General features: G+C 45.3%; 1 protein-coding gene across 4 annotated transcripts in view; it reads left to right on the top strand.

Annotated features, from left to right (window-relative positions):
* Positions 1-23469, top strand: part of USP7 (ubiquitin specific peptidase 7) — a 70340-nt gene that overhangs the window by 12721 nt on the left and 34150 nt on the right. The window contains exons 1-2 of one of the 4 annotated variants that reach the window (XM_004057182.5): positions 13679-13775; positions 19962-20066. In XM_004057182.5, the coding sequence (XP_004057230.1) occupies positions 13745-13775; positions 19962-20066 (136 nt within the window). In that variant the 5' untranslated portion in view covers positions 13679-13744. Of the gene's footprint in view, positions 1-13678; positions 13776-14536; positions 14556-19961; positions 20067-20829; positions 20976-23469 lie in introns of those variants that run through there. The other 3 variants (XM_063699989.1, XM_031002701.3, XM_055365258.2) reach the window with 3 other exon arrangements.

Genomic DNA, 23469 nt, shown 5'->3' with positions numbered 1-23469 from the left:
TTCGTGGCAGGCAGGGCTGGGTTGGTAACTGAGACTGTTGTCTCTGTCAGCGCCCAGTCCTGTGGGAAATGTGCTGCTGAAAGCTCTGTCCCAGCCCAAGTGATCAAAGTCTTCAGTGTTCTCAAGTTGGGGTTAATTGCCTTGGAGTAAGGGGTCTGGAGAGGAAGAATTAGCACCACACATCTGCATTTACTCTTAATGATCAGTATTTCCTTTGGAAATCAGAAGCTGTTATTTAAAATGTAATTCTTTTTTGATGAAATTAAAGGCCTTTATTTTCCTTAAAATACTGTTTTAATCTTGAGTGTTTATCAGAGAGCACTGGGTCCCATCTTTTTTTTTAGAGCAGAAAATGTCTGTTGTGTCTTCTACTCTGCAAGCCTAGAAACCAAGGCTCTGAGTGATAAAATTATTTCTAGACCTTCGCTGTCCACTGTGGCAGCCACTAGCCACATGTGGTTGATTAAATTAAATACATAAATATTTGATTTTTTGGTCTCCATGGCCATATTTCATGTGCTCAATAAGGACATGTGGCTATTTAAATAAAATTAAATTGAATAAGATTAATAATACCAATTCCTCTGTCACAACAGCCATGTTTCAAGTGCTCAGTTGCCACATGTAGCTCCTGGCTTCTGTGGTTGGTGGGACAGCACTGCTGTTTAGACAGAGCCTGTGAATGGGGGTTTTCCTTTGCTATTCTAGGGGATAGCAACCGTTAGACCTCCTTGACCAGTATGGTTTAGAATATGGAAAGCCAATCATTTTCATGTATAACTTCTTAGAAGGAGCTTCCCCAAGCTCCGCTTAGGGCATACTTGCTGGTAATCACTGCTTCAGGCCCTGGGGGCTTGGAGGGGAAGCAGAGATGAAGTGATAAGGTGTCTCTGCCTAAGGAAAGCCAGCATGGGTTCAGATAGGTCATATGAGCAAATAATGAGGGCAGAAGGTGATGAATGCCCAGAGGTGAGCAGATAGGGGCCTGGAAATTGAAGAACAAGATTGCACTCTGAGAGAAGGAAGGCATGGTGAAGAGGTGGTGTTGTCGTGGGCCTTAAAGTAGGGTTAGGACTTGAGCTCGGGGAATTGGAGGTAAGGATGGCAGCGGCAAGGCTTCTGGGCGGATGGAAATAGAAGCACCGGCTGTCCTGGGTATGTCCATTGTATTGGAATTGCCATGTTGTGTTGTGTTACTTTGCTTTTCTTCTCCACTAGACTTTGAGGTTGTAAAGTTCAGGGACTGTGCCCCAGGCATTTTCAATGCCTCGAACAATAGTTTCTCCCTACATAGTACCCAATAATCAATTGCATTGCATTTTTATGTCTCAGTTTCAATCCCAGTGGAACGTGCCACGATGTTAAATGCCAGTTAACCTTAATTTTACCTGGTTTGGTAACAGTTGTAAAGGATTAGATTTGCATCTGTGCTTTTTGATAAAATTCGGTAACAATCATGATTTTTAAAATAACTTAATTGAGAGAGAATTCACATACCACAATTCACCCATTTAAAGTGGGTTCAGTGGTTTTTAGTATTCACAATTGTGTGACTATCAGCATTCAATTCGAGCACATTTTCATCACCACAAAAGGAAATCCTGTACCCATTAGCAGTCACCACTAATCTATGGATTTGCCTATTCTAGACATTTCATAGACTGTGTAAGCTTTTTTTTTTTCCCTTTGGGAGACAAGATCTTGTCACCCAGGCTGGAGTGCCGTGGTTTTATCATAGCTCACTGCAGCTTTAAGCTCCTGGGCCAAAGCCATCCTCTCCCATCAGCCTCCCGAGTAGCTGGAACTGCAGGCACACGCCACCACGCCTGGCTAAGTTTTGTGTTTTTTTTCTAGAGACGGGGTTTCGCTGTGTTGTCCATGCTTGTTTTTGGCTGCTTTTACTTACCTTAATATCCTCAAGGTTCATCCACATCGTAGCCAGTAGTCGTTCCCTTTTCTTGCAGAATAATATTCCATCGTGTGGAACTTCACCATGATTTAGCAAAGAGATGTGCAGATTCTTAGGATTGTCATCTGTAATAGGCTTTAGTCAGTATTTTTAAAGGGATTTGAACTTTTTTTTTGCAGTTAGGAATATGCTTCGCTTACTAAGTTGAGTTAACTGGGGGCCAGGTGTGGCAGCTGATACCTGTAATCCCAGCACTTTGGGAGGCCGAGGCCGGTGGATAGCTTGAGCCCAGGGGTATGAGATCAGCCTGGGCAATATGGTGAAAACTCGTCTCTACAAAAAAATGCCAAAAATTAGTCAGCCATGATGGCGTGTCCTTGTAGTTCCAGCTACTCTGGAGGCTGAGGTGGGAGGATTGCTTGAGCCCAGGAAGTTGAGGCTGCAGTGAGCTGAGATGGTGCCACTCATTCTCCAGCCTGGGCTGGTGGGAGGGAGGAATCAAGGTCAGTTGAGGGTTCCATCAGGGGAGCGGAACTGTGAGAAAGGGATGCAGGGATTTATTAGTGGGATTTTACCGGCCACAGTGGTGGGAGCTTTATTAGCATCTGGGTGTGGTGCTAGAGCTGACTGACATCTGCAGGGCATGCAGTCTTCGAGAGGTGATGGGTGGGAGTGGGGAGCCAGGCAGTGCTGCGCTCCAAAGTGCCTGTCACCATGTCCAAGCCTCCAGGGCAGTAATGGAGCCTAAAGACCCTGGAGACAGAGAAATCCCCAGGCATAATGGCATGTGGCAGCTGCTTTACTCCCACCTTCCGAATTGCACACTGAGGGTCTCAAAAGTGGGAGCTGTGCAGGGAGGGGCATGGCATGCCCACCTAGCTGAGGCAGTGTGGCACAAACCCATCAGGCAGTCCCATATCTGGAATAGCTAAGCTTTTGATGGCAGGATCCTGTCGAAGTCCTGAAAGACTTCACCCCTTAAAGAGCTTTTGGTGGGTGGGTTATAGCTACTGTTATTTACCATATAGAAATTAAGGCCAACCTTAAATGTTTATTGATTGAAAAACAATAAGCGCACACCTGTAATCCCAGCATTTTGGGAGGCTGAAGTGGGTGGATCACTTGAGGCCGGAAGTTCGAGACGAGCCTGGGCAACATGGTGAAACCCAGTCTTTTCTAAAAATACAAAAATTAGCTGGGTGTGGTGGTGCATGTCTGTAGTCCAGCTAATCAGGAGGCTGATGTGGGATAGTCGCTTGAACCTGGGAGGTGGAGGTTGCAGTGAGCCGAGATGGCACCACTGTACTTCGGCCTGGGTGATAGAGTGAGACCCTGTGTGTGTGTGTGTGTGTGTGTGTGTGTGTGTGTGTGTGTTGGGAGGGCAGTGCTGTGGAAAAACAATAAACCAGCACATGGTAATGTTGTATAAAAAATAATTATTTTCCAAAAGTGTATTGAGAGGAATAGCATTGCTTTACATTTTTGTAAATTTCTTTATTGTCTGTTGTAATAGAAGACTTCTTACCTGCTTGTGCGTTCAGTCAGCTGCAGTGTAATTTTAATTCAAATATGAAAAAAACCCAATCTTACAGAGATATACTGAAAAAAACAGGAGGAATGCTTTAGTAGCCTTTTTGGGTGATTGACTATTCTCTGATACTACAGCAAAGCAAAACAAGTGGTAACTTAATGAAGGTTAATTCACCCCGCCCTGTTACCTTAAGTTCGTCATGCACTTTCAGTGGATTTTTTCCAGTTGCATTTATTGGCCGTTTGGAAAATATGGATTCATCAAGTTTTACAGGTCTGCTAAATGTTGATACATTTTATTATACAGTTATATTAAAAAGTTGAGTTTATATGCCCAGACATTGGCGTTGTTGGAAACAACGTTGTTCGAAACGCCTGCTGCTGTTTGCTCTGTAGGTGGAGCTTTCTGCGTGCTGGCAGATGGTTGAGTGGTTGAGCGTGAGTGGCTGTGTGGAGGCCGCCTTTGCATCTGCTGGTGTGTGGGGCTGGGGTACAGGCCAGTGACCAGATTATTGGAGGTGTGCATTTGCCATGCCTGTGTGCTCTTCAGAGTGTCAGTTCAGCTGTTCTGACTTTTTAGTTGAGTTTTGTCCAGCTGTTGAGTTTTGTGAACTGTTTATATGTTTGGGATTTGAGTCTTTGTAAGATACGCGATTTGCAGATATTTTCTCCTGGTCTGTAGCTCGTGTGTATTCTCTTAACAGCTTCTTTCTGGAGCAGAAGTCTTTCTGGAGCACAGTTGATCAACAGTTTTTTTCTTTTTAGAGATGCGGTCTCACCATATTGGCCAGGCTGGTCTTGAACTGCTGGCCACAAGTGATCCTCCTGCCTCAGCCTCTCAAAGTGCTGGGATTACCGGCGTAAGCCACCGCTGCCTGCCGTTTTTTTTTGTTGTTGTTGTGTTTTGTTTTTTTGAACCTTGCTTTTGGTATTATGTCCAAATATTTGCCCTACCCATCATGACAGATGTTTTCCTGTGTTTTCTTACAGTCTTAGGGTTTTACATTTCATTGTGAGCTACCTTTTGTATAAGGTGTGAGGTTTAGGTTGAGAGTCTTGTGGAGGAGGGGCTATAGAGTCCATTTGTTCCATGACTTTTGTTAGAGACTGTCTTTGTCCGTTGAATTGCTTTTGTACCTTTGTCAAAAATCAAATGGGATCTGTTTCTGGACTCTTCCATTCTCCCCTGTCCGTTCCTTTGCCAGCAGTGCTGTCTTGATTATGGAAGCTTCATAATCGGGTAATGTGATTTCTCAATCTGTGCTGTTGTTTTCTTTTAATTTTTACTTTCTTTTTTGGAAGTGGGGTCTCGCTATGTTGCCCAGGTTGGTTTCTGACTCCTGGCCTCAAGCAGTCTTCTTGCCTTGGCGTCCTAAAGTGCTGGGATTATAGGGTATGAGCCACCACACCCAGTGGATCTGTGTTATTCAAAATTGTTTTACCTACTCAATCTTTTATTGTTCCATATAAATATTAGAATCAGTTTGTCCATAGCTATTAAAAATCCTGCTTTTTAATTGGACTGTATTTAAATGTATGGATTAATTTGGGGAGAACATCTTTACTGTGCTGTCTCCCACTCCATGGGCACGGTATGTCCCCAGTCTCAGTGATTTTACCTCTTATGAATGGCTAGCATTCACAGTACATCACTAGTGCACAGAAATGTTCAACGTGTCTGTTGGTTTATAGGTTGAACTGTTCCCCAAGCCCCCACTACCCCATGAACAAATAAAACAAGATTTCCTTTGCTACTCTCTGGACAACTAGTCTTCCCAGGAACTTTTTGTTTGTTTGTTTGAGACAGTATCTTGCTGTGTTGCCCAAGCTGGAGTACAGTGGCATGGTCTTGGCTCACTGCAACCTCCACCTCCCAGGTACAAACGATTCTTGTGCCTCAGCCTCCCGAATAGCTGGGATTACAGGTGTGCACCACCACACCTGGCTATTTTTTTTTTCGAAGATGGAATTTCGCTCTTGTTGCCCAGGCTGGAGTGCAACGGCAGGATCTCGGCTCACTACAACCTCCACCTCCTGAGTAGCTGAGATTACAGGCGCCCGCCACCACACCCAGCTAATTTCTGTATTTTTATTTAGTACAGATGGGGTTTCATCATCTTGGTGAGGCTGGTCTTGAACTCCTGACCTCAGGTCATCCACTTGCCTTGGCCCCCCAAAGTGCTGGGATTACAGGCGTGAGCCACTGCACCCGGTCCACCCGGCTAATTTTTGTATTTTTAGTAGAGGCGAGGTTTCGCCATTTTGGCCAGGCTGATCTTGAACTCCTCACCTCATTCGATCTGCCCCCCGCCTCAGCCTCCCAAGTGCTGGGATCACAGGCATGAGCCACTGTGTCCAGCCGCCAGGAACTTTTCAAAATACCTTTGACGCTAGTTTTTCAAAAGATCTGACAGCCCTTGAATTGCAGGTGTTCCATGAGAGTCTGAGTAGGTCCCCTCTAAAGGGGATTAAAACCTGAATGGTGGTCTGTGTCTCCGGTGGCCTAGAGTAGACTGGCAGCCTGTGACATGGTGCAAAAGAGAAAAAAATGGTTTTCTTTCTGTGCTAGGTTGTTCCCTTTTGTGGTTTTATTCAAATAAAGGAACCTGTTTGAAGTTGGTTATGTTTGACTATTTTTAAAGGACTTAAATTAGCACAACCAAGAGTTTGTATAAAAATCTCCTTTCTACCTCTGACCTCATCCCCAGTCCCCAAACTGGCTTGTCTTTTCAAATAATTTTTAGGGAAAAACAGACATTTAAGAGAGGAAGCTGCTAGTTAGTTGCCAAGGTGTAAATGGACCTTCCAGGCCACAAATAGCCCAGGCAATTCCTTTGTTCCAGGACTCTGGCCTCCTCCTGACTCCAGGCGGGCAGCTGTTGCATCCCCTCTCTCAGCTGCCAAGGGGGTGTCAAGCCTCAGCCAGTATTTTGGCTGTGCTTTTTTTTTTGCACCTCTGTTGCTCTGCGTATTTTTGCTTTTGTTTTAAGAGCAATGCATATTCCCGGAAACATTCAAACATGCAAGCAAAAAGGCAAGAAGGAGAGTTTCTGTTCCTCAGAGGGAACTACCATTATATACTTGATGTATTATGGATGTTGTCCCAGTTCATCCTTTTTTGTTAGTTTTTAATTTTAGAGACGGGGGTCTCCCTTTGTTTGCCCAGGCTGGTCTTGAACTCCTGTATACTGCCTCCCCCGCACCTTATAGTTTTGCTTTAAAACCCAATTATTGTAGAATAAGCAATAAAATAAATTTAATAGAAAAATGAAAATTTAAAAACTAAAATGTTTTCCTGTAAAAAATTAAACTTACGTTTAAAGTTGTGCATCAGTGCAGGAAGCACTGTTTGTGTTTATCCCCCAGCATGAATGCTCATTTTCTTGGGGAATGGGTTTTTGTGGTAACATTTCAAAATGAGTGAAAGGACATTCAACGTTTTGGTTTTAATACATATTGCCGTTGGGAAGGACAGTTGACTCTAGAAAAGTGTGTTCCCGCCAGCCATTCGACTCTACCCATATGCTAGACCTTCAGTACTGGTGGGCATCTCCATTGCTTTTCACCATTAATCCAGCAGAGGAAGGGTGGTATCCCATGTTAACAGGGGAAGTGGAGCCTGTTGGTTAGTCGTTTGTGTTTCTCATGGCATTGGGGCCCTGCATTCTTGGTGTTGATCCTTTGGCTCTTGTGTGTCACAGATCTCCATCCAGGTAGGGGCATCCCTTGCCCTAACTGCGTCTGTGCAGCTCGGTTCCGGCCGTGCGTGCTGCAACTTCTACTTGCATTGTGCTGCACAGTTGAGCAGATAATCCTGTTTCTTTTGCGGAGCAAACCATACATGTAGAAGCAGTACAGGCGTAATTATAAGCTCTTTACTTGTGCTGTATTTTAAACCCCTCTCAGTGCACAACACAGTATTAAAACCAATCATCAGTGTTTGGACAGGCACTTTTGGTAGTTAGGATGATCTCTAGGGAACAGATGATTTTTACATAATGATGCTAAACTGAAAGCTCCAAACAAATAGTTTTATTTAAGGATCACATATTATATGTGGCCTTCTTTGGGGCTTGGTTTTCATATAGCTAATTTACATCAGGATTATTTCAGCATATAGAGCAAACCGTCATAGTGGGTCCACTTTGAACACTCAGGCTCCAAAGCCAGGTGGTCGGCTGACCTCAGGGCCGGCAGTGCCTGAAAAGGCACAGAACTGAAGGCAACCTAGCTTAGTAGGACAGGACTGTCCCCTGGAAATGGCTTTCCAGCCAGCCTAATGAGGGTGCATATGGCCAAATAACTGGAGGGTATAAAATCACAAAGTGGCTGGACGTGGTGGCTCATGTCTGTAACCCCAACACTTTTGGAGGCCGAGCTGGGAGATTGCTTGAGGCCAGGAGTTCAAGACCAGCCTGGACAACGTAGTGAGACCCAATCTCTACAAAAAATACAGAAACTAGCTGAGTGTGGTGGTGTGCGCCTGTAGTCCCAGCTACTCGAGAGCTTGAGGTGGGAGGGTTGCTTGAACCTGGGAGGTCATGGCTGCAGTGAGCCATGGTGGCACCACTGCACTCCAGCCTGCCCAACAGAGCGAGACCCTGTCTCAAAAATAAATAAGCCATAAGCCAAATATTGTTAATAAGACCAGAGGGATTCAGAGTTACTTAGGAGGGCCCCCGTTTTAGAGTACACAGGGATCTACTTTGACAGGCTGGGGTGAGGTGCGGGTGGTCAGACCCTCACAGTCCTGCAGAACAGCAAAGGAGCTTGTCGGGAGACCCCTAGCATGTGATAAGGGTGGGACAGACCCCACTGCTGTGATATTTGGCAAGGGCTGGCACCAGGATTCCCATGCTGGGGCTGTCTCAGGTCCGACAGACTCTCCACTGGGCATCCCAGTCACCCCGAGTGTCACAGTACCTCCCAAGGACATGGTTGGCTTCCTGTTCATTGGGTGGAGCACCTGCTGGGAGGGGACATTTTAGAGTGAAGTTAAGAATGCTTATCATGGCCTTCAAGGCCCTCCCTAGCTTTGGCCCTGCCCACCTTCCCCTTCCCACTGCCCTGTTCCTGTTCCTGTTGCGGTTTGCTCTACCTGGACTGCACTTTTCCATCTCTGGCCGGCAGGCTTCTTGCAGTGCTTGCCACAGAGCTTGCCACTCTGTGCTTGCCAGTTGTGTCCTCCTTCATGACTAAGGGACATGAACCAGCCCTGTGGCTGTCACTATGTGCCGTTTGCCCTCTATTGCAATGATCACCAAGGGACTTGCCTCCCACTTCCTAGTGAGCACCAGGAGACCAGGGGGCGTGTCCACCCAGTTCCTTACCGAACCCTGGGCCCAGCCATGCTCGGGGCACATACAAGTTACTGGACATGTCGGTTGACCTGCGAGAAGTGGGTGGGCTCTGCTGAAATGCGGCTGGAGATACGTGCCTTTACCCCTCAGGTCCTTCCTGCCTGGAAAAGTAACGTATTAGGCTACAGAATAAAATGTTGTCTTTGTTAAAAAGTTGTTAACCGCAGACTGCAGGATATGTAGGGTATGTCCACCCTTTAGGGGATGCATGAAATCCTAGCTAATGGTAGCAGCTTAGAAAGGTGCTTTCAGGGTTATTTTTGAGCATAGTTAATTTTTCCACTTAGGTTCATGTTCTGGAATTGGCTCCTTCCAAGAGGTTTCAGGTATCCAGTCGGGCACAGAGGGCGTGAGGGCTGGGAAGTATTTGGTGGTGGGGCGGGGGGTCCTCATGGGCATGGGGCATGGGCCCCATGTGAATTGGGCAGCAGCTCCTTGGCAAACATGGGCAGTGTGGCCTGGCCAGCACCTACCACTTTCCAATCAGTGGCTGGAAGGTGAACCTTGAGTCCCTGAGTGCTGGACGAGAAGAAGGGTCCTGGAGTGGGAGGAGAGATAATTCTTTCCTGCTATTCCTGACTTTATTGTATCCTATTATGACCTTCACCCCCACTTGATTACCTCCAGGTTCTGGAGACTGTATATATTCCAGGTTCTGGACACTGTATATAAGCGATTCTCCTGCATCAGCCTCCCAAGTAGCTTGGATTACAGGTGTGCGCCTCCATGTCCGGCTAATATTCCAGGGCCCTACCTGAAGCCAGCTTGAGCTTCACCTAGGAGAGGCCTCGCAGAGGGGATTGATCTCACTCCACAGCCTCTGATCTTTCCCACTCCCTGGAAATGTCCAGAAGATGGCGGTCAGGAACTTCTTAGGGAGTGCGGTAACTCCGTCTTTTTTGGCTGCCACCATCGTCCCTGTTTCTGTGGATGCCTCGGGAGCTTACAGGCTCCCACCTCTCCCTTCCTGATGCAGGGGCCATTGCTGTAACTGCCCCACCTCCCGCCCTGGGTTACCTGGTCCCAAGGTAACCCCTGCCCTCCCACTCTGATCAACAGCCTTGATGGTGGCGCTCAGCTTCTTGGACATTCCTAGTACACCTTCTGCCTCTCGTTGTGTTCAAGAAGCCGAAGAGTTCTCCCGAGCACTGTGCTGGAGGCTGGTCCTGTGCTGGAGCTCACCGGAGCGTTTGGCGGTGTTCTGGTTCTTGGATAACAGTGTTGACATTTGCCATTGGACAAAGCATGGTTAGCTACTTGCAGAGGCCAGATGTGTATATGACCTGGCTGTAGGATGCCTAGACAGGTGACCTGGCTATAGGATGCGGAGTAGACAGGTGACCTGGCTATAGGATGCGTAGATAGGCAGCAGGATGGGAGCCACAGGACAGAGCTGTTTGTGAGAGCATCATTTGGAGTCACAAAAATAAAATAAAGGAAAAACCTGGATGGAAACAGCCCTTTTTTTTTTTGGAGACAGAGTCTTGCTGTGTCACCCAGGCTGGAGTTCGGTGGCATGATCTCAGCTCACTGCAACCTTCGCCTCCCTGGTTCAAGCAATTCTTGTGCCTCAGCCTCCCAAGTAGCTTGGATTACAGGCATGTGCCACCATGCTCGGCTAATTTTTGTATTTTTAGTAGAGTCTGGGTTTCACCGTGTTAGCCAGGATGGTTTCAATCTCCTGACCTCGTGATCTGCCCTCCTTGGCCTCCCAAAGTGCTGTGATTACAGGCGTGAGCCACCGCGCTCGGCCAGAAACAGTCTTTAGGGGAGTGGTTGATAAATCATGACAGTGTTTTGGAGTTATTAAACTTACCCACGTAATGTGAATAGTATATGTGTTTTCCTTCATGAGAAAAAGTGCATGAGCAATGTACATGATATGTACATATGAACATTACATTGAGAATGCCTGGAGGCGAAACATTCATGGTTTCCTTCATGTTAGCACTCAGGGAAGGCCAGTTGATTTCTCCTTATTCATGTCTGCATTGTTGCTAGCTAACATTTGCTTGCTTGTGTTTACTTCTTTCAGAACTCAAAAGTAGAAATAAATAGAAACCAGGACCAGTCCGATATTTTCATAGCAGCTTTATTTCTGAATTTCCTCTATCTGGAAAGGACCCAGATGTCAGCAAGTGAATGGTCAAATGGCAGTCCATCCCTGCCATGATATCCTAGAATACCGGAGAAAGGAACAACTCATTCCACACTGTGTCCATTTATATAGTATTGGTGAAGTGACAAGATCCCAGAGATGCAGAACATATGAGGGTTGCCGGGGATGATGGGGGAGCACGCACGCCGGGGTGGGTGGTCATAACAGGGCCACTGGAGGGATCCTTGTGGTGTTGGAACTGTTCAGGATCTTAACTGTGGTGTTAGTGGACACACAAATCTACACACAAAATAAAATTGCAGATAACTAAATACACGTAAGTATATGTAAATGTGGAGAAATCTTCATTGGGTTGGTGGGTTACATCAGGACCCTGGCTGTTGATACTGCAGGCAGGGTAGTTTTGCAAAGTGGTGCTGTAAGGGGAAACTAGGAAAAGGGTACGGGATCTCTCCCTGTCCCTTGGTATTAATGGTGGATTGGTTCCAGGACCCCTCTCAGGGTGTCAAAATCCACAGATGCTCAAGTCTTCCTCATACAAAACAGTGTAGTATTTGCATATAATCTTCACACATCTTCCTGTATAGTTTAAATTATCTCTAGGTGGCTTATAATATCTAATACAGTGTAAATGCTATGTAAATAGTTGGTAGACTATTGTTTTGGGAATAATGACACGGAAAAAAATCTGTACATGTTTAGTACAGACTCCCCCGTCCCCTCAATTTTTTTTTTCTTTTTGAGATGGAGTCTTGCTGTGTCACCCAAGCTGGAGTGCAGTGGTGCGATCTCCGCTCACTGCAACTCTGCTTCCCAGGTTCATGCCATCCTCCTGCCTCAGCCTCTGGAGTAGCTGGGACTACAGGTGCCTGCCACCGTGCCCAGCTAAGTTTTTGTATTTTCAGTAGAGACGGGGTTTCACCTTGTTAGCCAGGATGGTCTCGATTTCCTGACCTTGTGATCCACCTGCCTCGGCCTCCTACAGTGCTGGGATTACAGGTGTAAGCCACCGTGCCCGGCCCCCCTAGTGTTTTTGATTTGTGGTTTGTTGAATCCACAGATGTGGAAGACTGACTGTATTATTTCTTTCTTTTTTTTTTTTTGACTGTATTATTTCTTAAGACTGTGTGTGAATCTACAGTTATCTCAAAGTTTAATCAAGAAAAGTTTAATCAAGTCAGTATAGTATAGTGTAGTAGCAGTCCTACAGGAATCCAGGTTATTTTGGGAATATCCATATTTAAAAGCATATGTAGTCAAAGAACTTCAGCCTTCTCGGAGTGTCGTGCCTGTTTGCTCAGGACTTTTCCATTCTTCCTGCCTAGGGCCTCTTGTGGCAGTGCCTTTGCCAGTCCAGCTGTGACCCTGGTCTGGTGACATAGGGAGGATATTCTGCCCTACCTTACCCTGGGGCCAGTGACGATTACCTGAGAATTGTACAAGGCCTGGCACATAATAGGGGCTCCTTGGAGTTACTGATTCATGAAATACTTAAGCAGATGGTAGTTCCTTCTCACGTGGTATTTTCTTCTCTCCCCCTCTTGCTCCCACATAGATGCAAGCTCCCCAGACTGGCTACAGGTCTCCTGAGCAATTCTCTTGTCCAGTTGTCTCCTGGCATTTGTGTGGGAAGTGTTTTGTGTTTCAGCTCCCAAACTGCTTTTTTGTCTGCCTTGAATTGCTTGAGAATTTAAGTCATGCTCTATGTAGGTGCATAATGCTGACATTTTCCCCTTTCTGTTTTTTTTGTAGCCTATTTAGAGACAGGGTCTTGCTTTGTTGCCCAGGCTGGAATGGCAGTGGTGCAGCCCCTGCTCACTGCAGCCTTTACCTCCCACCTCAGCCTCCCAAGTGGCTGGGATTACAGGTGTGCACCACCACACCCAACTTCTTATTTTTTGAGACAGTTTTACTCTGTCACCCAGGCTGGAGTGCAATGGCATGATCTCAGTTCACTGCAACCTCCGCCTCCTGGGTTCAAGTGATTCTCCTGCCTCAGCCTCCTGAGTAGCTGGGATTACAGGCATGCGCCACCACGTCTGGCTAATTTTTGTATTTTTAGTAGAGATGGGGTTTTGCCATGTTGGCCAGGCTGGTCTCAAACTTCTGGCCTCAGGTGATCCGCCCGCCTTAGCCTCCCAAAGTGTTGGGATTACAGGCGTGAGCCACCCTGCCTGGCCCAGATTGCTTATCTTATACACGTTGTTTCCTGTTAATCCTTTTTTTAAAAAAGACAGAGTCCCACTGTGTTGCCCAGGCTAAAGGGATCTTCCTGCCTCAGGGTCCTAAGTGCCTGGGATTACTGATGTGTGGTAAGGTGCCCTGAAATTTTTCACTTACATCAATTATTCCTCCTGCTTGTTAGGCTGAGAGGGCATTCTACTTTGCCTTTTTAAAATTAGCTTTTAATTTTGGAGCAATTCTAGATGTACAGAAAAGTTGGAAAATTATGACAGAGCGCCTGTGTGCCCCCCACAGACTTTCTTGGGTTGTTAACAATTTATATCACCAGTGTTTTATACAGTGTTTTAAACCGGAGTTTGTCACAGCCAAGGAACTGGCATTGGTGTGTTGTTAACCAAAGTCAGATTCTTTCAGAATTTCACCAGTTTTTCCATTAATATCCTCTTCTGTTCCTGGACTGCCTTATCTAAACTGAGGTTGCTTGAATGTTTCTGGTCCTAAAGACAAGGCTTCTGTGGGATGCTTTAAAAAATAAAAAAGAATGCTGAGGTAGAGCTCCTAGAGATTCTATGCAGTCACTCTGATGTGGGTGAGAGAACCTCCCCCATCCCCCAGCAGACGCCACTGCAGAGCCATGCAGAGATGGCTGGGAACCACAGGCTTGGGCTCGAAGGTGAGTCAGGTTTTCAGGTTGAGCTCCTTATGCTGGTGATGGATGGAGATAACCAATACTGACATGTCTCAGCCAGACTTCTGAAGTATATTTGGGGCTATGCATCTAGACATTGTATCAGTAAAATTTATATAAAGATCACTGCTTTCTAGTTTACCTCTGTAGCGTCTATTTTAAGTCATACATTTAAATGAGTTCAGTGTGGGGAGAGGAGATGAGAGGTCAAGAGAGGACCATGCAGAAGCCAGAGGGAGCTCAAGGTGAACTGATGGGGGCGGGGTGAGATGGGCTGTAGGGCGCCATGTGAGCCACCGAGAGACCAGGTGTTGGCCCATGCGTATCTGCCGTAATAACAGCTGTAGTTTTGATCACTAGGTTGTTACTAGTGGAAGGAGCTGGGGGGCTGAGTGGAGACACCTGTGGCTCAGAGGCTGAGCTGGGTCTTCATGGACAAGGCACCACCTGGTGGCAGGACATGGACTCTTAGTTTCAACACACCAGGGTTGTATTGTGTTCGCAACCCCCGCCCCCTGCCAGCTTTTTGGGGGAGGATTGATAAATCTTCGTGAAGTGGCAGAAAATATGAAAGCCAGCCAATTGGAATCTTGCTTATTCTGATCTGTTATCTCGGGTTAGATTCGCGTGCTGAAGTGGTCTACGTAACTTCCATAGCGATTGGGAGGTGTTCTCTGGTGGGGTAGCAGTTCTGTGTTATGACATCACAAATGGAATTCACGGGGAGGAAAGCTGGGTATAGGCGTTAAGTGCCCAGTAGAGCAGGTGGGAATATAGGCCCTGGAACTAGCCAGGGAGCCTACTTGGTGTTTCGAAAACATATTTTCTGCCTTTTCATATACATATTGCGTTAAAAGGCCTAGCAATCACCAATAATGGAGACTGTTTTCTATTTCTGGGTGGGATATGTGTTATTATGGGATGGTAATTGCTTTATTTCCTATAAACGTTTTTCATCCAGGGCTTGTCTATTTGACATTGCACATTGTCACTTGTGTTTGCCAAACATGTCCCCAGTCTTATTTGAGATAATTTTGTGTCAAAAATAGTGCCATAGCCCGGGCATGGTGGCCCACGCCTGTAATCCCAGCACTTTGGGAGGCCGAGGTGCGCAGATCACCCGAGGTCAGGAGTTCGATACCAGCCTGGCCAACGTGGTGAAACCCCATCTCTACAAAAATACAGACAAATTAGCCGGGCATGATGGCAGGTGCCTGTAATCCCAGCTACTCAGGAGGCTGAGGTGGGAGAATCACTTGAGCCCAGGAGGCTCGAACCCAGGAGGTTGCAGTGAGCCGAGGTCACACTATTGCACTCCAGCCTGGGAGACAGAACGAGACTCTGTCTCAAAAAAAAAAAAAAAAAAAAAAAAAAAATTAGTGACTTAGCTCAAGTGTTTGGCCAAATCAGTCCCCATGTCTTAAAAACTTCCGAAAAGGTGGCATATAAAACTTGGTATTACATCACTCTTACATGGCAGTAAATGTATGTGCATGCCAATCTTGTACATCTGTCTTGAACAATAAAAGAAGGCAGCCTTATCGTTTAGGCTATTTCTAGAAGTCTAGTGCAGATTTCTTGTGTGTGTGGCTGTCCTGTGCTTTCATCATTTACTTCTGGACCAGGGATTTACCATGTCTTAATTAAAATTTTAATCCTCTTGCGGAACTAACTCATTTATGAGGAGCTTTTAAAAATGGGATCTCCTGCCCCTGGGAGCTGGGCTGGAATCACCTTGGTGGCTGCTTGGACACCCATAGGGCTGTTGGTGGCCAGGACCCACCCCTTATGTACTCAGTGGCCAACCAGTGGCCCTTTGCCATTTCACAGCCACTGGCCTTGACCACTTTCTCTGCACCTGTCAGGTGGAAAAGGGCAGATTGGCCACACCAACTCAGATGTGTTACTTTGGATGTAAAAGCTGGGGTCTTGCTCAGATTCTGCTGCAACCGCAGACCTCTGCTTGCTTTGTATTTTCAAGGCCAACTGCAGAGAAGCCCTAACTTCACACTAGAACCATTTCAGAAAATAATAGGCTTTCTTTAGTCATCACACTGCAATTAATCCCACTGCTGGAAAATGGGGGGTAGAGCATTTCCCCCACCCCATCCTGTAAGATGTTATGCGCTCTTGAATTGATCTTGGTTTTTATTATTGCTGTAACTTTTGGAGACAATGCAGTCTCTCTCAAGTCACCCAAACAAGCCCTTCTTTGAGCTCTAATCTGAATTCACTTGTGTCTCAGTCTGATTTCACTGGACCTCATGAAACCATAACCTGTACCTCAGAATTACAGAGCAGTTGTAGAGTTCGATTATTTTCCATACTTTAGACTGCTTACACTTACATGTGATCCTGATTTTAGACATGAAGTTTTATGTACAGAAAATGAGCCCTCATTTTTGCATCCATGCATTAAAACCATGTTTTAAAGCTATTGTCGTAGGATAAGTTTGAACCAAGGAAGTTAAAAGTACTGGGTGTACCTCTAGCAAATTACTTTTAAGATTTATAGGCCAGGCGTGGTGTTTCACGCCTGTAATCGCAGCACTTTTGGGAGGCCAAGACTGGCAGATCACTTGAGGTCATGAGTTTGAGACCAGCCTGGCCAACATGGTGAAACCCTGTCTCTACTAAAAATAAAAAAAATTAACTGGGCATGGTGGCACACGGCTGTAATCCTAGCTACTTGGGAGGCTGAGGCAGGAGGATTATTTGAACCCAGGAGATGGAGGCTGCAGTGAGCTGAGATCACACCACTGCACTCCAGCCTGGGAGACAGAGGAAGACTCCATCTCAAAAAAAAAAAAAAAAAAAAAAAAAGTTTGTATAGGCCAGGCAGGGTGGCACATGCCTGTAATCCCAGCATTTTGGGAGACTGAGAGGGGTGGATTGCTTGAGTCCAGTTCAAGACCAACCTAGGCAACATTGTAAAATCTTGTCTCTTTAAGGAAAAAAAAAAATTGTAGCGCATACACATAGTGTGAGTGTGTGCATATACAGTGAAGAAACTACATTGATTCTATGTAACCCTAATCTCTGGTAGGTTCTTATGTGTCCTGCTGTTTCTGTAGACATCTTTTGAATTTTGTAAAGGGAATATGAAATTATATATTTCTGTTTCAACACAGGACTCTCCTTTTCTAATAAAGGTTGTATGTGATACATATCGCTTGGTACCTGAATTTTTTTGTTTTTAATAGAGTTGGGAATCTCACTATATTGCCCATGTTGGTCTCGGACTCCTTGACTTATGTGATCGTCCCATCTTGGCCCCCCACAAGTGCTGGGATTATATAGGCATGAGCCACTGTGCTTGGCTAAATTTTTTTTAACATTCTATTGGGAGCTGGGCGCGGTGGCTCATGAGTGATCCCAGCACTTTGAGAGGCCACAGCAGGTGGATCACTTGAGGTCAGGAGTTTGAGACCAGTCTGACCAACATGATGAAACCCTGTCTCTACTAAAAATACATAATTAGCCAAGTGTGGTGGTACACACCTGTAATCCCAGCCACTTGGGAAATGGAGGCAGGAGAATCGCTGGCACCCCAGAGGCAGAGGTTGCAGTGAGCCTAGATCTCGCCACTGAACTCCAGCCTGGGCAACAAGAGCGAAACTCCATTAAAAAAAAAAAAAATTCCATTGGAATGTGCCATAATTTATTTAATAGGCCTTCATAGGTTTTTTTTTTTTCCTATTCAGTTAGTACATAAATATATTCTTAAGTTTAAATATACATGTTACTTCTTAAAAATTTTTCATCTTTAAATGTCGCAGATAAGGCACTAGCCAGCTTTGTCCATCCCCAGCCCCGTTCCCTTCTTGCCTCCTCCACTTTCTAGGGCCAGTCACTGTCCTTGGTTTACAATTTATGAATCTCATAAAACTTTTTAAAGATTTGATGTAGTTCTAGGAAAATGAATGTGGATGAAAGACATTTCAGAGTACCTGATTTTTCATTTCTTTCTTTTTTTTTTTAAATTTAGCATGTATATTTGATTTAGAGCATTTGAGCTAGTTAACCAGCGAAAAGACATTTTTCCTTCTCTTCATCCTGTGTCTTGAGTGTACATCTCAGTTCTTTTCCTTAACCCCCTTCCACAGTATTTCTGTCAAGACATGATGGTCTAGGGACTAGTTTAGAAGTTTGTATATGTTTTCAGAAATAAACTTTAAAAATAATAATAAATTGAGACGAGGTCTCACTATGTTTCCCTCGCTGGTCTCAAACTCCTGGGCTCAAGCAGTTCTCCCATCTTTGCCTCCCAAAGTGCTAGGATTATAGGCAATGAGCCACGGGTCAGACCAGAAATAACTTTTAATGCATCATTAATTAAGTGTATTAAGAGACCGTCAAGACTGAAATTGATCTTTAATGTCTTAATCTTAAACGTCTGGGTGGTAATACCTGTTTCTTGGTATTTTGAATGTTTTGAGATGCTTGGGTGGTGGGGAGTACCATTTTATTCAGGAATTATTGGAGAGGTTTATGATGTAATCTAAGTGTTGGGGGTTTTGGAGAGTTCCTGGAGGGGGAAGTGAGCATGGCACTGTCCGTGGTGCTGAATCAGATTGCTTGCTGGTTCGGATAGCAGAAAGGCTCTGAAATTGTGAAGGCCACACACACAACTACCTGGCTGTTAAAAAGCACATCTCCTGTATGCAGTTGAGATTCTTAATTTCTGTTGGTGTCCAATGCACCAGGGAAAGCCGACTGTGTAGGCAACCGTGGGGCCAGCATTAGTTGCAGTGAGCTATTCTAATATGGGGAAAAACAAATTGATTTAAATGGGACGTGTGAACCTAGGTAAAACCTAAAAGTCCTGCTGTGATTATTCTGCTTGTGGAATAACCACCTGTGTGAGTGTGAGAAATTTATGCTTTAAAATTAATGAAAAGTGATTGGAATGTTGTTGTAATTTACACCTTATTTGCCAGTGGTAACTTAAAATGTTTTGAATCCGAACTTGAGTTATATGTGTTTTTCAGCCCAAGCATTTAGCACGCATTTAGAGTGATAAAACAGTTTTATCCTTTCCTAAACACTTTCCAGGATCTTTACATAATTATACAGGAATTGTCCACTGACACCTTGAGGATGATGATTTGATGTTTTAAGACACTGGCATGGGTGGGCGATCCCAGCACTTTGGGAGGCCAAGGCAGGTGGATCACTTGAGGCCAGGAGTTTGAGACCAGTTGACCGACATGGTGAAACCACATCTCTACTAAAAATACAAAATTAGCTGGGCGTGGTGGCACGTGCTTGTAATCCCAGCTACTCAGGAGGCTGAGGCAGGAGAATAGTTTGAACTGGAAAGGCAGAGGTAGCAGTGAGCTAAGATTGCGCCACTGCACTCCAGGCTGGGGGACAGGCATGTGTTCATGATGAAAACGTTTAAAATATTTGTTTTAATGTATACCATTTGCATATGTTCAGTAATCTTCACAACAAAATTGCCTGTAGAATTGTTTTAATTACTAGGAAACCTATAGTAAAATAATGACTTTGCATGATTAGATAAAGGTTCTTTACGCTGATTAGCTATTGTAAAGTAAGAACTACCTAAGGAATTTTTTTTTTTTTTTTTTTAATTTGAGACTGAGTCTCACCCTGTCGGCCAGGCTGGAGTGCAGTGGCATGATCTTGGCTCACTGCAGCCTCCGCCTCCTGAGTTCAAGTGATTTTCATTCCTCAGCCTGCCGAATAGGTGGGATTGTAGGCATGCGCCACCACACCCAGCTAATTTTTGCATTTCTAGTAGAGACGGGGTTTCACCATGTTGGCCAGCCTGGTCTCGAACTCCTAGCCTCAAGTGATCTGTCCGCCTTGGCCTCTCAAAATGCTAGGATTACAGGCATGAGCCACCATGTCTGGCCTACATAAGAGATTTTACATAAAAAGTTTTGTGCAGAGTATCATTGCAAATAAAGCAAATTATAGTGTGGTATAGCATGTTTTCAAATTCCATTTAGTGTTTTGAAACAACGAAAGTTTGTATGTAGTAAACATTAGTATAAATATTTTTTGGATTAGAATGAATCTTTATTGTGGTACAATTGGAATTTATTAATGATTAGGCAACATCAAAAGTATAAGTTTATATTTTGCTTATTCTATTAAAGCCATGAATGTAAAACCTGTGGAATTTCTTTTTCTTCTTTAAAGCGGGAGATACAGATGACCCACCAAGAATTACTCAGAACCCTGTGATCAATGGGAATGTGGCCCTGAGTGATGGACACAACAACGCGGAGGAGGACATGGAGGATGGTAAGTGCCTGTGGTTCGCCTCCTCGCAGCGGGCGGAAACTTGTCAGAAAACAGGTTCAGATCCATGCTTTTTCCTTGGGTACTTCTGAGCGTAGCTAGTTTTCAGGAGGCTGTAACTGAGGAAAATCCTGTTTGAGTTTTGAGTTTCAAGATTGCCTACACCATTTGCAGGTAAGTAGAGTCTCCCTAGCCTAGGCAAGGAGGTGTAATGTAGGTTTAAATTTGATAGGTGGGTATTTACTCCTGCCTGCAGGTCTCCAGCCACTGCTAGTATTGGGAACTACAAGCATGTCTTACTCTCCTTCCTGTTTGTTTGCAGCAGGATACGTGCAGACATTGGAACTTGGCTTTCCATTGCATTCTCATTGCAGGGTGTATATCAGTTGATGATAGCTATGAATCCCTCCCCGCTCCTGTTAGGGATGAAATCAGATTCAAGCTTTGGCCTTCATTCTCCCTCACTGAGTTTTGGTCTATAGCTTCTCTGTGAGAAAGCATACTCATATGTATGTGCATGGACATTTTTTGTGTAGGAAATCAGTTTTTTTCTTCCGAGACCATTCCTTCTTTAAATTTATCAAATTAGTGACCTCAATATTTGCACAGTCACACTTGTGAGTAGGGAGCAGCCAGTAATTGCAGTATGCAGCCCCTGGAGTCTTGAGTGTAATATGAAACCATGTTCTGTCAAAAAGCATGTCCATCAATCCTCATGAGGGTTGTGTCCTTCCCAGGGGAGTAACGGGGCAGTTGAAAGAAACCATCAGTCACGGGCTGCACCACCAGAAGGACTGCTGTTCAGACCTCCTGCCAAAAGTTCAGCCTCCATGAGAAACTGCAGCCGTAGTTGAGAGTTCTCTCACAGTGCGGTTTACCCCTGGCAGCTGGCTGAGGCAATATCTGAGGAAGGTAAAGAGGCGTGGTCTAAACCCGCTGCTTTGTTACCTGTGGAGTGCGCTTTCCACCGTAGACGAGGGCAGTGGTGTGGGTGTGGTCTCGCTGGTTGTTGGGCTTTTGGAGGTTTTACTTTAGACATCAGAGATGCCGAAAGTGGTTGAGTGAGTGCATTTGGGAAGGCATGGCCCGCTCTGAGGCACTAGGTGTGCGTTTGGGATCAATTCTAGCCACTTGTGTAGCAGTGACAGGCCCTGCCCTATCGGAGCATTCCCGGTCTAGTTCCCACAGAGCAATCTGTTCCAACATTTCCCTACTGTTTTTTTTCTTTTTTTTTTAGGGGGGAGGTCTTGGGAGGAGACATAGATACAGGGCGGAGCTTGTCAGCTTCTCATGGCAACTTGGATAATTCTTGGTTGTGGGAGGCTGTCCTGTGCATTCCAGGATGCCCATGGCCGCTGCCCTCCACTTGCAGTCATGACATGTCTCTAGACATTGCCAGGTGTCTCCTGGGGAGAATGACTTATGAGGGGACAATATGGGTAAAAGTCCCCTTCCTTTTGAGGTACATTTCACTAAATTAGTAGACAGTGGTGCCACGCCATAGGACCCGAAAGTGGAAATGCCCTTCTTACGACCTCCTTGATGGAAAAAGCATATAATCCGAGAAGGTTGAGTAATCTTCAGTAGCACCTTTCCTTGGTTTGGAACTGTGGTTGCCGTCGAAAGACCCAGCATGTAATATCTTTCTGATGGCAAAGTGCGCAGGAGGGAGGTGGTTCTGACTGTAGGAGAAGAACTTGTAGCTGAGGGCAGCGTTTTCCAGCTGCAGTACAAATTGCGCAACCCTCTTCTTCAGGGGATAAGTGTGTTGTGAAAAATGCACAGGATTCTAGGAAGTTGGATATGTGCTGGGCTAAACAAGCTTTATTTACTGTCGTATGTCTCAGGGTTGTCATATCAGAAGCAGCATAAATTGCTTCTCCAAAATAAGTTTTTATTAATGATTCCCTAAGACTCTGGACTTCAGAGCTCCCCCTTTTTTGAGTGTCCTGTGTCCTTGAGTGTTGAGTGTCCATTTCAGACTAGGGCACACAATCTGGGAAGCACCTCATTAGAAGTTTTGTCTGTAGCCAAACTATCAGCGACTTGACTGATTTGCACAGAAGACTTCTTAGTAAGGGACATTTCTTGTGTAAGATGCTAAATAGCTAATGAGACAAAGAGATGGGAGACATGTATAGTTGAGGGAGAGAACTTATTTAAAAATCCTGTTAACATAGAATTTCGGGCAAGTATCAGAATTATCTTTTACTGTATCTACTCATTCTACTTTTAGTTCCTCATTCACTATTTTTCATGAGATGACCAAGGAAGTACTGCCACGTGTGGCTAATTGTTTGTAGTGATGGGATGTCACAATGTTGCCCAGGCTGGTGTCGAACTTCTGGGCTCAAGCAGTTCTTCTGCCTTGGCCTCCCAATGTGTTGGGATTATAGGCATGACCCATTGCACTTGGCCCAAGGAAGTTTTATTTTATTTTATTTTGAGATAGGTTCTTGTTGTGTCGCCCAGGCTAGAGTACAGTGGCAAGATCTCAGCTCACTGCAACCTCCACCTCCTGGGTTTTTGCGATTCTCCTGCCTCAGCCTCCCGAGTAGCTGGGATTACAGGCAAACGCCACCACGCCTGGCTAATTTTTGTATTTTTAGTAGAGATGAGGTTTCACCATGTTGGCCAGGCTGGTCTTGAACTCCTGACCTCAGGTGATCCACCTGCCTTGGCTTCCCAAAGTACTGGGACTACAAGTGAGAGCCACCAAGGAAGTTTTAGAGCAAATACAGCCTCTGAAGATCTAGATGGATTTAGATTTAGAATGTTGTTCTCCATGAAACTAATTTGTAGGGATTGACTAGGACTTGCAAGAACTTGTATTAGAATGAAGAGCGGAAGTTTGCTAAAATCACTGCAACAGCACCATTTGGAGAAATTTCATACCAACCTTTCTGATTCAAAAATCTGAAGTATTGTGTTTTTCTTTAACTTTCTTTCTTTTTTTTTTTCTTTTTCTTTTTTTCTTTTTGGCCAGGCTGGAGTGCAGTGGCGCAATCTTGGCTCACCGCACCCTCTGCCTCCCGGGTTCAAGCGATTCTCCTGCCTCAGCCTCCCAGGCAGCTGGGACTACAGGTGCTTGCCACCATGCCTGGCTAATTTTTTGTATTTTTAGTAGAGACGGGGTTTCACTATGTTGGCCAGGCTGCTGGTCTCACACTCCTGACCTCATGATCCGCCTCGCCCACCCCGGCCTCCCAGAGTGCTGGGATTATAGGCGTGAGCCACTGCGCCTGGCCTACCTTTCTTTTTGCAACTGAAGCCCAGGCTGGTCTATTGGCCTTTGCCCTGGGAGGATAAAATTGGTGTAACAAAGCGCACAGTGGGAACTTCGTGCTGTAGGTAATTGTCCCTGCCCCTGGTACAAGAGTCTCCAGGGGCCAGATTGGAAGGTAGT

This window comes from Gorilla gorilla, chromosome 18, assembly GCF_029281585.2.
Source record: "Gorilla gorilla gorilla isolate KB3781 chromosome 18, NHGRI_mGorGor1-v2.1_pri, whole genome shotgun sequence".
NCBI classification, from domain to species: Eukaryota; Metazoa; Chordata; class Mammalia; order Primates; family Hominidae; genus Gorilla; species Gorilla gorilla.
This window is presented reverse-complemented; position numbering and strand designations above follow the sequence as displayed.